General features: G+C 46.3%; 1 protein-coding gene across 6 annotated transcripts in view; it reads right to left on the minus strand.

Moving 5' to 3' along the window:
- c2h14orf180 (chromosome 2 C14orf180 homolog) overlaps positions 1-13692 on the minus strand; it is a 59282-nt gene that overhangs the window by 18857 nt on the left and 26733 nt on the right. For 4 of the 6 annotated variants that reach the window (XM_072495107.1, XM_072495105.1, XM_072495106.1 and 1 more), the window contains 2 exons: positions 8387-8417; positions 6214-6295 (listed from right to left, as the gene is read on the minus strand). In XM_072495107.1, the coding sequence (XP_072351208.1) occupies positions 6214-6295; positions 8387-8417 (113 nt within the window). Of the gene's footprint in view, positions 1-6213; positions 6296-7671; positions 7796-8386; positions 8418-13692 lie in introns of all 6 variants that reach the window. The other 2 variants (XM_072495110.1, XM_072495109.1) reach the window with 1 other exon arrangement.

The raw sequence follows: 13692 nt of genomic DNA on the forward strand, positions 1-13692 counted from the left end.
CAGTCTTGTCTCTCTAGGATCTTAGCTTCCCAAGCACTACATGGCCAAATGGTTGATCTTGGGTAAATAAAACATAAAAAGGTAGCAATAAAGGTAACTAAGATAGCATGGGGCATGAGTTGGCTATGATGGACTGGGAAACATTACTGAAAGGAAGAACAGTGGACAGGCAATGGCAGGCATTTAAGGAACGAGTAGGTGAACTCCAAAAGTTGTTATTCCTATTTGGCGCAATAGTGGAAAAGGAACTCGAACCAAACCATGGCTTACAAGGGAAATTTAGAAGCAGTATTAGATTCAAAGAAGCATGCAAATAACCAAGAAAGAGCAATTGGCAGGCCAAGGGATTGATTAAGATGGCGAAAATAGGGTATGAAAGTAAGCCAGGGAGAACATAAAAACTGATTGCAAAAGCTTCTATAAGTCTGTAAAGAGAAAAAGATTGACAAAAACGAATGTGGGCCCCTTACAGTCAGAAACGAGGGAATTCATAAAAGGAAACAAAGAAATGGCTGAGGAACTAAATTCTTACTTTGCTTCGGTCTTCACAAGGGAAGATATGAATAATGTCCCGGAAGTTCTGAGAAACAGTGAGGAGCTGAAGGAAATCAGTATTAGAGAAATGGTTTGGGGGAAATTGATTAAATGTTGATAATCTCCAGGGCCTGATAATCTTCATCCCAGAGTACTTAAGGAAGTGGCCCTAGAAATAGTAGATCCATTGGTGTTAATTGTCCACAATTCTTTGGACTCTGGCATGGTTCCTACAGATTGGAGGGTAGCTAATGTAAGACTGCTATTCAAAAAACAAATAAGGAGGGTAAGAGAGAAAACATTAACTGTATACAATACCAGTGAGCCTAACGTGGTAGTGGGGAAGTTGACAAATTCACTGGAATTCTTTGAGGATGTAACTAGTAGAGTTGACCAGGGAGAACCAGTGGATGTAGTTTATTTAGACTTTAAGAAGGCCTTCAACTAGTTCACAAAGCATATTACTGTGTAATGTTCAAGCGCATGGGATTGCGGGTAGTATCTTTAGACAAATAGAAAGCGGAATCATAGAATCCTCAAACCCCTACAATGCAGAAGGCGGCCTTTCAGTCCATTGTGTCTGCATCAACCCTTCGAATGACTCACTACCTGGGCCCAATCCCCCACCCTATTCTTGCAACCCCAACCTAAAGAGCAATTTAGCATGGTCAGTCCATCTAACTTGCATATCTTTGGACTGTGGGAGAAGCTGGAGCACCCGGAGGAAATCCACACACGCACGGTGAGAACGAGCAAACTCTACACAGTCACCCGAGCTTGGAGTCGAGCCCAGGTCTCTGGCGTTGTGAGGCAGCAGTGCTAACCATTGTTCCACCCTGTTAGCAGACAGGAGGCAAAGAGTTGGAATAAATGTGTATTTTTCCAAATGGCAGGCAGTTATTAGTGTGCTACCAAAGGGATCAGTGCTAGGAACCCAGCTGGTCACATGCTACATTAATGATTTGGACGAGGGAACTAAGTGTATCATCCCCAGATTTGCAGATGTCACAAAGCTGTGAGGAAGGGGGAGCTGTGGCGAGCATGCAGAGACCCTTCAGCATGATTTGGACAGGCTGAGTGAATGGGCATCTGCATGGCAGATGCAGCAGAATGTGGAAAAAGAGAGGTTATCCACTTCTACTGAAGGCAGATTATTATTTGAATGGGTGTAAACTGAGAGGGGTAGTACTCAGCGAGACATTGGTGTCCTTGTGCATCAGTTGCTTAAAGTAAGCACGCAGGTATAACAGGCAGTAAAGAAGGCAAATGGTATGTTGGCCTTCATAGCGAGAGGAATGGAGTATAGGAATAGGGATGTTGGTAAGGCACACCTGGAATATTGTGCGCGATTTTGGGGTCCTTACCTGAGGAAGGATGTTTTTGCTGGAGAGGGAGTGCAGCGAAGGTTTACCAGGCTGATTCCTGGGATGGCGGGACTGTCACACGAGGATAGATTAAGTCGGTTAGGATTATATTCATTGGAGTTTAAAAGAGAGTGAAAGGGGATCTCATTGAAACTTATAAAATTCTAACGGGATTAGGCAAGGTAGATTCAAAAAGAATGTTCCCGATGGTGGCAGAGTCCAGAATTAGGGGTTATAGTTTGAGAATAAGGGATAAACCTTTTAGGACTGAGGGGAGGAGAAATGTCTTCACCCAGAGAGCGGTGAATCTGTAGAATTCACTACCATAGAATGTAGTCGAGACCAAAACGTTGTTTGATTTCAAGAAGGAATTAGATGTAGCTCTTGGGCTCACGGGAGCAAGGGATATGGGAGGGAGTGGCAGGAACAGGGTACTGAATTTGATTATCAGCCACAATCATAATGAATGGTGGAGCAGGCTCGAAGGGCTGAATGGCCTCCACCTGCTTCTATTTTCTATGTATGTTTCTATGTCTAAAAAACAGAGTTGAGGGTGAGGGAAAAATGGAAAGCAAGAGATTCACCTTCTACAGATGGCAAACCATAACATATGGCAGGATGATGGCGACGTGGGATGTGATGGATTAGGTAGAAACAAGCCATCATCCTCAATGGTTTCAGCTGACCACAGCCTCACTGATGGCTCACTGCTTTTTCCCAGGGCGGAAATGACAATTACAAGGGGGCACAGGTTCAACATGAGGGGGGAAAGATTCAGTGGAGATGTTTCTTTTCACAGGGGGTGGTGGTGGCCTGGAATGCACTGCCAAGTGAGGTGGTTGAGGCAGATACGTTAGCGACCTTTAAATCTTATCTGGATAGACGCATGAACAGATGGGGTAAGGATACAGTAGGTTGGTCTAGATAGGACATGAGGTTGGTGCAGGCTTTGAGAGCCGAAGGGCCTGTTATTTGCTGTATTGTTCTTTGCAATGATTGACAGCACCATCACCTCCATGGGGGTGAGGACACATAGCCCTGCCTGCTCTTCGCCATTTCAGTGTTCCCGACTCCAATAATGAGTCATCTTGCTTTGCAAGAGACATTGAAATGTGCCCACTGGTTTGGTGCAACGTGTTTGAGTGATGTATCTATGCTGGCAGCGTGTAGAAGCTGTGTGGGAATGGGAGTCTTACAGCAACTCCCGAGTGTATGAGGTGTGAATCTTGGTTGATAGAGATTGTGGTAGGGTGGTAGGTGAGTTAATGGAGTGTGGTGAATGGTGCATTGTGTGAAGCTGATGCTGCAATTGGTCGGCAATGGTGTGCAGAGATGCATTCATGCATCTTGGTCAGTTGTGGGAGGTCATTAAACCTCTTCTGGCATTTCACGCAGATCCTCAGGACTAGACTGCTGGCATTGACCGCAACAGCTACCTGCTCCAACAAAAACACAAAATGCTGGACAATCTCAGCAGGCCTGACAGCATCTACGGAGAGATGACTCTTTGTCAAAGCTACCAGCTCCCACTGCCTTCTCGGTATCGGCCTGGAGTGCCTACTGACCTTGAGTGAAGAGGACCATTCTGCTCCTGACACCATCTTGCACTGCATTGAGGAACGGAGGAACGTCAGGGTACTCTCTCTGGCCAGTTGGCCGGTTGTACCATTTTCCAAGGTACTTGCTGTTCTTTTAACTCCTCCGTCATCAATGATAGCCCTGCCGCAGCCAGAACGCACCTCATCTTCAAACGTAGGCCGTCTGCTGAGTTTCATACAATTTACAGTGCAGGAGGCGGCCATTCGGCCCATTGAGTCTGCACCGGCCCTTGGAAAGAGCACCCTACCTAAGCCCACACTATCCCCATAACCCAATAACCCCACCTAACCTTTTTGGCATGAAGGGCAATTTAGCATGGCCAATCCACCTAACCTGCACATCTTTGGACTGTGGGAGGAAACCGGAGCACCCGGAGGAAACCCACGCTGACACGGGGAGAACACACAGACTCTGCACAGACAGTGATCCAAGCCAGGAATCGAACCTGGGACCCTGGAGCTGTGAAACGACAGTGCTAATCACTGTGCTATCGTGCAGCCACTCAACATCGTGCCCAGCATTGGGCTGCCAGCTGCAATCATCATAGTTAGCAGCAAGCAGTGAGGCTTGCAAACGGACTGTATTGCAGGTTTTATTGTGCATCTCCACATCAGATTAGCTCACTTGGCGAGATAGCTGGTTCATGATGCAGAGCCTAGGCCAGCAGCCCAGGTTCAATTCCTATGCCGGCTGAGGTTATTCATGAAGGCCCCACCTTCTCAATCTTGCTGCTCACTGGAGGTGTGGTGATCCTCAGGTTAAATCACCATGTTATCTCTCTCCTTCAAAAAGGGAAAAGCTTCAGAATCAACCTCTGCTCTGCTCTGTCACCACCTTTACAGCATTGCTAGCCTATATTTCCACCTTACTCCCACTGAATCTGCACCATTCCTCCATCGATCCGGGCTCCACTCCAATTAACAGATAAGGTAAAAGGTAAAGTCGCCAGAGTCCCGTAGGCTGCTTTTCCCTTCTGGCTTTGGAGCTAGAAAAGACGGTGATGAGTTCATTATGAACAAGCAGTTGGGCTGGATGCCCAGCAGATACACAGAAAATCTCAGCAGAATAGGCCACTATTCTGGGTGGGCGCACTTTCTAAGGTGCCATCGTGCCTGCTCCGCCATTTAATTTGATCATGGCTGACCTTCTGGGTGCAATCTAACGGAAATGTTGAAATGTAATTTGTGACGGGTTTTGCTGGGAGTTTCTGCCCGGCTCTGATGGCCACGCTGCACCCGAAAAGCAGCGAGCGGTGGGGCAGCATGGCCGATAGAAACCGGGAGATCTCGCTCCCGGGATCTACCCGGCTCCCAACGTCTCGCCAATTGTGGGCGGGGTTACTATAAGTAAATCTACATATTAAAGCCTCACTTTAATGTGCAGATTTCCGAGGTATCCGAGGGTGGGATCAATCTCCTTCGCATTGGAGACCTTGGGCGATTGTTGTTTAGTACTGGTCTCCAGAAACGGGGACCAGACGGAACAGCACTCGTGGGGGCCTCCCAGGGGATCGGAGGCCGGTGGATGAATGCCCTTTGGGCACTCTGGCAGTGCCACCTGGGTGGGGGCACTTTCTAAGGTGCCAAGCTGGCATTTGCGCACTGGCGATCAGGCCGGGGTGCCCAGTGCGGGGGGATGCGGTGGCTCTTCTATAGTGCAGTGCAGCTGGAGGGTGGAAGACTCAGGGGGTTGTGTCCCGATCTCTCACTATACGGAGGAGTTCTGGTGAGCAGAGCTCCTCAGTGTAGAATACGAGGCTACGTGCGGTCTCGGCCACACGGCCCCCGCTGAGGCTTCTTATCTAACGCAAGTTGTGTTTTAGAACCATTCATTTTCCTCGGTGCAGCGACGCCGGGAAACACATGGATAAACAAACTCGCTTTGGGAGTTTGTAGCCTTTTGGTAAAATTGTGCCCTTAGAATTATTTTCAACTGAAAAGTGAACTCACTGGCCAGGCCGGCTCAGATTGGGCCACCATTTTAAAAGGGTGCCCCAATCACTAATTGAGCTCGAGGGTCACCCACGGGCAAGGTCCCCGCCACACACATGTGCACTTTCCCACACCCTCAAAGTGATTGCCCCCCACTATGGGGTCGCTAAGGGCACCCCCATTTCAGGCCTTCTCACCCTCTCGAGCCCCCCTCTTATCCCCCCAACTTGGAGACCCCTTCATACTTGCCCTGCACCCTCCTTTCATGGGCATGGCCCCCTCAGGCCCTGATGTTTGGCATTGTGACCCTGGCATCCTGACAGTGCTGCTGGCTTTGCAGTGCCACCTGGGCACCTTGGCAATGCCAGAGTGGCAGTGTCAAGGTGCAAGCCTGGCAGTGCCAATGTGCACACATTCAAGGGGTGGAGTCAGGACCACGCTGCCCTGACCAACCAGGGGCCTCCAATGGCTAGGGAGATCCCCCAGGTGCCATTCCACCTGGTCCATGTTTGTATAGACCAGTGCTGAACAGCTAGAAAATTAAGCTAATGTTACCCAAGTGGGGAATAGTTCCACTTCACTGATTATAAAAGCACTTATAAAATCACAAAAACAAAATGCAGAAAATATTATCTTCATATATTTCATCAACTAGAATTAGGCAGATTACATGTTCTGGTCTGGAGTCTTTAATTACAGTCCAACAACATATCAGAAGGGAATAGCCTTCAATCACATCACTCTCATAGCTTGGCAATTCCATTAATAAAAGAAACCAAAGTTACCTGCTTTGTCAATCATTGTGCATTCAGAAGTCAAGAACTCAAAGCTTCTGGTAGTAACTGGGTTTTCACTGACAAACACTTCCTAGTGAGGGGACAAAAGAATTGAGAATTGAATTTTAGCCAATGTCATTCGGATCACTGGAGTGTGTCCAATCCATTTCACTTCCTGAGGCATGGTTCTGCAATGTTTCCCCTTTCTCCCCATAAAAGACATAAAAGACAACAAAAGCAAATGTGTTTCTACATTACATCCTATGCTATTCACCCTTTGACAGTTTTTCTATCTTAATAAAACATATCCATGGAAACTAACAACCTGTAGTTGTGCGTCATTTTTAACACAGTAAACATTCCAGAATGATACCTGGCGGCAAAACCCAAACCCAAGCAATGGTGGTAGCAGTATCACGGAAATGGAAAACTTTTGGGGAGTTGACAGTGAGTTAGTGAGATAGATTGCTGGCCGGACAATATTCCAGGTGAACATGGCCAAGGTCTGAAGGTTGACCAGTGAGAGGGGCAGTTACAAACACGGCCAGAACAGAGAGATCAGCTGGGACACGGGGAGTTTCAAACCTCGCAGGTGTGGTGGAGGCATTTGTAAACGGGGTTAGAAATGGAGGTCACTGACGACAGGATTGACGGCAGCAGGTTTTACTGTTGTTACATGTGTAGCCGCAGCAGAGCTAGGCGGGGAAATGTGAATGCTGTGGAAAACCCCTCATAAAATGGTAAAGTTATGGCCATGGGAGAAAGAATTGGAATGCAGGATGTGGCTGTGTTTTCAGAATAACAGGAGGGGCAAAGAATTCAGAGGAGAAAGGATGAGTGAAATTTAGCTGACCGTCAAAGTTACCAAGGTAAAACCACCACAGAGCAAGGGGATGATTTCAAGATGAAAAACTTGCATTCATGTAGCACCTTTCAAGGCTAGCAGACACCTGAAAGCATTTTACAGCCAATGAACTACTCTGATGTCAATTTTTATTATTGAAAACACGGCAGCCAATTTGCGCCTAGCAACCCCCCCCACAAACAACCGTGTGATAATGACTAGATAATCCGTTTCTGTGCTATGAATTGAGGGATAACTATTGGCCAATGGAGGGGGGTAACTCCCTTAGAGCAAAAAATTGCCAAGGGGGCGGAGTGCAACAGATAAATATTTTAAAGCAGATGTTGATGGGATGATAGAGGATTAAGTGTTTAAAGAAGCCGAATGCTTTGAAAAAGTTTCTTTCCTATAATGTGTAGTGACCAGAGGACACAGAATCTCTGGTTGAGTGAGTTGGGTTCATTGAGTGGGTAGGTACCAATGGCAGTAAGCCAAACTTTAGTCAGGACCAGCATGTCTGTAGATTCACCCAAGGTGATTTTCTAGATGTTGAGACGCTTCTTTACAAGAAAACAAATATTTTCCCAGTAACATGGAAAGGAAACCTGCAGATTCTATCATACCTCTTTCTTTTTATCCATTCTTGTATTCCATCCTTCATAAAGGTTCCCATTTAAAGTTATTAAGGAAGAATGTATTGTCGTGGCTGTATTTTCTCAGGGGTGACACACATTTACCATGACAAGTCTAATATCAGAGGAGCAAAAGTTATTGCTTAATTCTTTGTTAATTTTATGTTCATTTTATACTCATGCTCTTGCTATGCATATAAGGTCCAAACAAAATAACTTAGTTACAGATTCATGATCCAGTGCTGGGTCATGCCTCTTTAACACACTTCTTTTCCCCTCCACCAAAAAAAAAGTTAACCTTGGGAGTCTTTCTTCATAGCTTGGAATCAAAATCCTGTTGACAGCCTCATCATTCTCTTCTGACCATGTTCCAATCTAGTTGTTCTGCTGAGGAGCGGGTATTCAAAATTGTACAGAAATACCAAATGAAGTATCACTAATCATCTATGCAAAGTTAGAATAACTTGCTTTGACTTGTAAAAAGGTAAATATTGTGAGGCTCTACTTCAAAACGTATCCTGTAGTGAAATGGCTTTGGGCTGTGTCCCAGTACTTCATTACCCTTGTAGACACAGTTCACATGAATTTGTTAGTGAACATCCACAAACACCAAACTGAAATTCATGGAGGCAGAACAAGCACAACTCTTTTGTTTAGTTTACTCGGCAGATGCTGTCAGACGTTTTGAGAATGATGGAAAACATACCTCTCCACTGCATTCCAAAGCAGGATGTGATCTGGGAAACAAACAAGAATTTAAAAAGGGTTCAAGATCATTAGCTGCGCTGCATGTTCAAAAGTATTCAAAATAACACTGCAAGAGCAACAGTAATGGATAACAGTGAACAGACAACATGCCGGTTATTTAGAATAAGTCCATTGGAATGAGTATTGGTCAGAGAATGCACATTCATATTTAAATTACTTGGAAACAATGCCGACTGTATCATTCCAAGAACCAGATTTGCTCATGACCTACTCCTGCTCCTAATTCGTATGGTCATATATTTGTATAATATCTAGCTCCATCAAAATTTAATACCTCAGTACGTTAGAACCTGCAGATTCCTCGTCTCATTTCAGCTAATAAATTGAGTTGCTAACAACTCCTCTTTTTATAATCATAATAATACTGCTGAGATTTCAAAGTAGATTTATTACGCCGAGCATAGAAGTTTAGCTGTAGAAAGTGGGATAACTGCAAATAAAGAGACTTGAAGGCTATTACACTTTAGGGCCATGTTGACTCACTTACAGCTAGTGAAGCCAAGATCACAAAGCAGCAGGTGGGCTTACTTAGCTGGAGAATTAGAGATGAGGGGCACACGCAACGCCCCCTCGCTTTGTACACTGGGGAGCTCTGCTCGCTGGAACTCCCCGGTGCAGCGAGAGATCGGGACCCCGTTTAAATATGGCGTCCTGATCTCGGAGACCTCCCAACCCATTATGAAGGGGCCCCCAGCCCCCCCCCCCTCCCCCCACAGAACACCATTGACCCGATCGTGCGCATGCAAATGCCAGCTTCGCAGTGCCAGCCCAGCCTTTACAAGATGCTCGGCTACACACTCACAAGGGGGCTTGAGCCCCCAGAAAGATGTAGGTTAAAGTTCTGATTCAAAATTCACAAGAACCTCCTGCAATGGCCATACAGACACTGTAAAGCAATCCATCAATCACCATTCAGCTTTCAATATATTCTAAATATAATTTAGGAAAACAGTCCTGTTGAAATCTTGGTTGGTTCCATTTATGAGGTTAAAAAACAAACATTCTCAAATTAGTTCTGTAAAATCAGATTCTCAAACTTTGTCATCACTAGACTCATTAAAGAAAAATCTCGAGAATATATCACTAACACGAAGGAATTGGTGTCAAACTTAGGAGAGCTGCTCCATTGCCTGATGGGAGTCATACTCACAGAATCATACCTATCAGCCAATATCCCCCCCGAGGTGACAACAGTGGGAGAGAGGCAGGAGGGAATTGCCCTGGAAATCCTCAGCATTGAGTCCAGATCCCATGAAATCTCTTAGCATCAGCTCAACCATGGGCAAGGAAACCTTCTGCGAATTACCATCTCTCAGCAGGTGAATCAGTACTCCATGATGAACACCACTTGGAAGAATCATTATGGGCAACAAGCTAATCTGGGTGGGGGGGGGGGGGGGGGACTTGAATTCCATCACCAAAATCGGCTCAGTCACGTCACCAATGACTCAACTGGTCAAATCCTCAAGAACATATCTGCAAGATTGGGCCTGGGCCAGATAATGAGAACCATCATGAGGGGAAAACCTATCTCACACGCTCCATTTGATGCAGGCACATCATTAAAAAAAAATTTTATTTTATTTTTTTATAAAAGAGTACCCAGTTCATTTTTTCCAATTAAGGGGCAATTTAGCGTGGCCAATCCACCTACCCTGCACATCTTTGGGTTGTGGGAGTGAAACCCACGCAAACACGGGGAGAATGTGCAAACTCCACACGGACAGTACCCCAGAGCCGGGATCAAACCTGGGACCTCGGCACCATGAGGCAGCTGTGCTAACCACTGCACCACCGTGCTGCCCTCGGCACATCAATCATGATAGTGAGGGTGCAAGTGATCACTGCACAGTCCTTGTGAAGACGAAGTCCCATATTCACAATGTGTGCATCATATTCTGTGTCACCACCAGCATGCTAAATTGGATAGATTCAGCATCTAATGAGGCGCTGAGAGTCATCAGCAACATTAGAATTGTATCCACCACAATCTGTAATTTCATGGCCCTGCATGTCCTTCACTGTCCAATGACCATCAAGCCAGGAGACACTCCTGACTCAATGAACAGTGTAGAAGAGTGTGCTAATCTAGTGAGGTTATAACGCAGCACAACATGCATGGTAAACAGCACACTATAGGCAGACCGTAGCAATCCCACAGCCAGCAGATACGATTAAAACCACATCCAGTTTGTAAATGGTGGTGGAGAATTAAACTAACAAAAGGAGGAGGCTAACTGTCGCTGGGCCAAAATCCTGGAACTCCATCCCTAATAGTGAGTGTACCTACACCACATGGACTGCAACGGTTTAAGAAGGGAGCTCACCACCACCTTCAAGGGCAATTAGGAATGGGCACATCCCATAAAAATGAATTTTTAAAAAGCTGTATTGATTAGCATTGTTTAAGGGGTAATTGTAAGCTATTTGTCTTGTGTGATGTTAAACATATTTTAATACCGTGTTAGTAATAAAGTTTGTTTTGATATACCGTTTCCTTTCCTCAGTCTTACAAAATTAGAATAAAATATTGTGTTTTCTATCCAACATCCTAGTTCCTGTTGGGGCCTGGTCTGGGATCGTAATAGAGGGAATGGAGTCTTCAAGGTGCACTACAGCATCACCTTTGAAATCTCCTGTGACATTAAACCTGACCGGGTACGATCGTTAAAACTCCTGGACTGACGCAATGCAAGTGTTCTTGGTGTCTTCTGCTACCATTGGTACCTTGGCGATCTTGTGGATAGTCAGTGTTGAAATCCATACAGGCTGGTAGTCCTGCCACTGCTGGCCCTCTTGTGTAAACCAGGCAAGGTATTTGTGATTTCAATCCCAAATTGCCATAGCTGTATTGTATTGTTAGTCCATCAGTGCAAGGGATTGGTGACCCATTGCATGCCGTCAATTTAGCGAGTGCCGGTTGTGCCATTGGCGTGTATTTTTGATTTTGTATTTAACTCGTGATCCCAGCTCTGTTCTCGACTGCCCTTTACTTTAAGTAGCGCACTCCTAAGGCTGCTTGGTTTGCGAAACAAAAAAAAATGAGCCTGGTAGGAAATTTGTATGAATCCTGTACCATCTGCTCATCAGCCTCTTCCACACCCTGTGTCAAAATAGAAGTGATTATTGATCAGGCCAGAGTTCTCTCAGTTCCTTGGTCCCAAATTGCCATGGATCTATTTACCGTAAATGGAGACGACTTTATCTTAAGTCACCAATTATTTATCTGAATTTCCAATCGATAGGTAGGCAAGGGATATGTCAAGCATGTCTGTGGCAGACACAGTTGTTTCCATATTCAGTTTTGTTTGGTGAACCTGATGATTGCATTTCAGACCTTGGGGCATTAATTATTTATTGCCTCTCCCCTCTACAGTAGTGTTGTTTTCTTCCACTCGAGCCTGAAGGACGACTTGCCTCCTTTGGACTAATCTGCCATCTTGTGACCTGCAGATCCTGCCCCAAGCAAGTGGTGCTTAAAGGGTTGAGGATTGTGTTGATTCCTGGTCTGAGTTCCTCATTCAATGTCTTCCTGATCGAACCTTCTCCATTTTCATCAGTCACAAGCCAGGGACTCCCGTGAGCTTTTCTGGGATGCTTTTGAGAGCATACCTAAAGTGTTTCCACTGCCCTCATGGGAAAATCCTGCTGCAACTGAGTTCCGAGTGGAGCGGTTGCTTCAGGAATCTAATGTCGGGCTTATGAATTACATTCCCATCCAATAGAGCTGACTTTGCATGATTAGCACCTCGATGCTTGGCATGCACGGGGTGGCAGAATGGTAAACACTGCGTCCTCACAGCGCCAGGGACCCGGGTTCAATTCTGACCTTGGGTGACCATGTGGAGTTTGCACTTCCTCCCAGTGTCTGCGTGGGTTTCCTCCGGGTGCTCCGCTCCCCCCCCCCCCCAACAGTCCAAAGATGTGCAGGTTAGGTGGATTGGCCATGCTAAAATTGACCATTAAGTGTGCAAATATGTGCAGGTTAGATAGTGATAGGGCCGGAGTGGACCCAGATAGAGTGCTCTTTCAAGAGGGTTAGTGTAGATCCAATGGGCCGAATGGCCTTCTTCTGGACTGTAGGAATTCTATGTTGGCTGGGGAAGAGGATACTGCTGTTGGATGCCTTTCCTGCCACAAGATTTGGAAGATCTTGCAAACAGGCCACCATAATATGCGAGACCCTCACGAGGGAGGCTCAACTTGAATTTCAGCTCCATGAAACCAAATGGCCCGCTCATTGATTGCTCGGATCGGCCCGCGGCAGGAATTGTACTGCTCCTCTGCAGTAGTGCAAGGATTTTTCACAGGCGTGAGTAGTCATACCTTCAATGGGCACCCCTTATCCCGAAGAATCCATCCCTGAAGGTGAATGGAGGTGGGATCGACTCGCACCTGGCACTGCGTTAACATGTCGGCATTGTGGCTGCCCTCCCAAGAACCATGCACCCACCTGCAGGATCCACTTCCGATGGTTGCAGATTAGTTGCATATGGAGGGAATGGACGCCCTTACTTTATTTGAAGGCCACCGGCTGGTCTGTGGAATCCTTGATCGCCCCATGCATGTAAACAATGATGCCCTGCACCAGGGGTTTACAGCTATGGCCCCAGAGACAAAAACCTTCTTCTCCTGACTGGCTCAGTTTGATAGCACAGTCACCAGTCCTCCTGAACATCTCTTTATCGTGATGATAAGCCGTAGCCTTGGCGATACCATACATATTCCAAGTGGATTGCTGGGAAGATCGGAGGTGTAGAGGTTGGGAGTCAATGAATTTCAGGGTCACTGGCATTGGATTCCCATGTACCTACCTAGGCCTCAGATCACCCTAAAGCACGGCCCTTAGGTTGGTGGCAGCTGTGGGCGAACTGCCACTCTGTCATCTGCAGATAGTTCAGCCGGTACAATAGACGCTCTTCCAATTTAGCCGGTACAATAGACGCTCTTCCAATTCAGCCGGTACGATAGACTCTCTTCCAGCAAAAGTCCCTTCCTCATGCAGGAGGCTGTTTGTACATCCCTCTGTGCTTATCCCTGGTGTGCACACGTTGGAGGCCTGAAATTCCGGCCACGAAGAATGGCTGGGCTCTCACATAATCCTGCACTTTCTATCCGCACACCTCCCCCAAAGCTCCTCTTGCTAGTCCCTTTGGGGGAAAATGCCACTGCCTCTCCCACCGGTGACACCCTTCAGCATTCCATCCAGTCAGTGTTTGCACTTTACATGCGTTCTGCCATTGC

Source organism: Scyliorhinus torazame, chromosome 2, assembly GCF_047496885.1.
Source record: "Scyliorhinus torazame isolate Kashiwa2021f chromosome 2, sScyTor2.1, whole genome shotgun sequence".
In the NCBI taxonomy this organism is placed as follows: domain Eukaryota; kingdom Metazoa; phylum Chordata; class Chondrichthyes; order Carcharhiniformes; family Scyliorhinidae; genus Scyliorhinus; species Scyliorhinus torazame.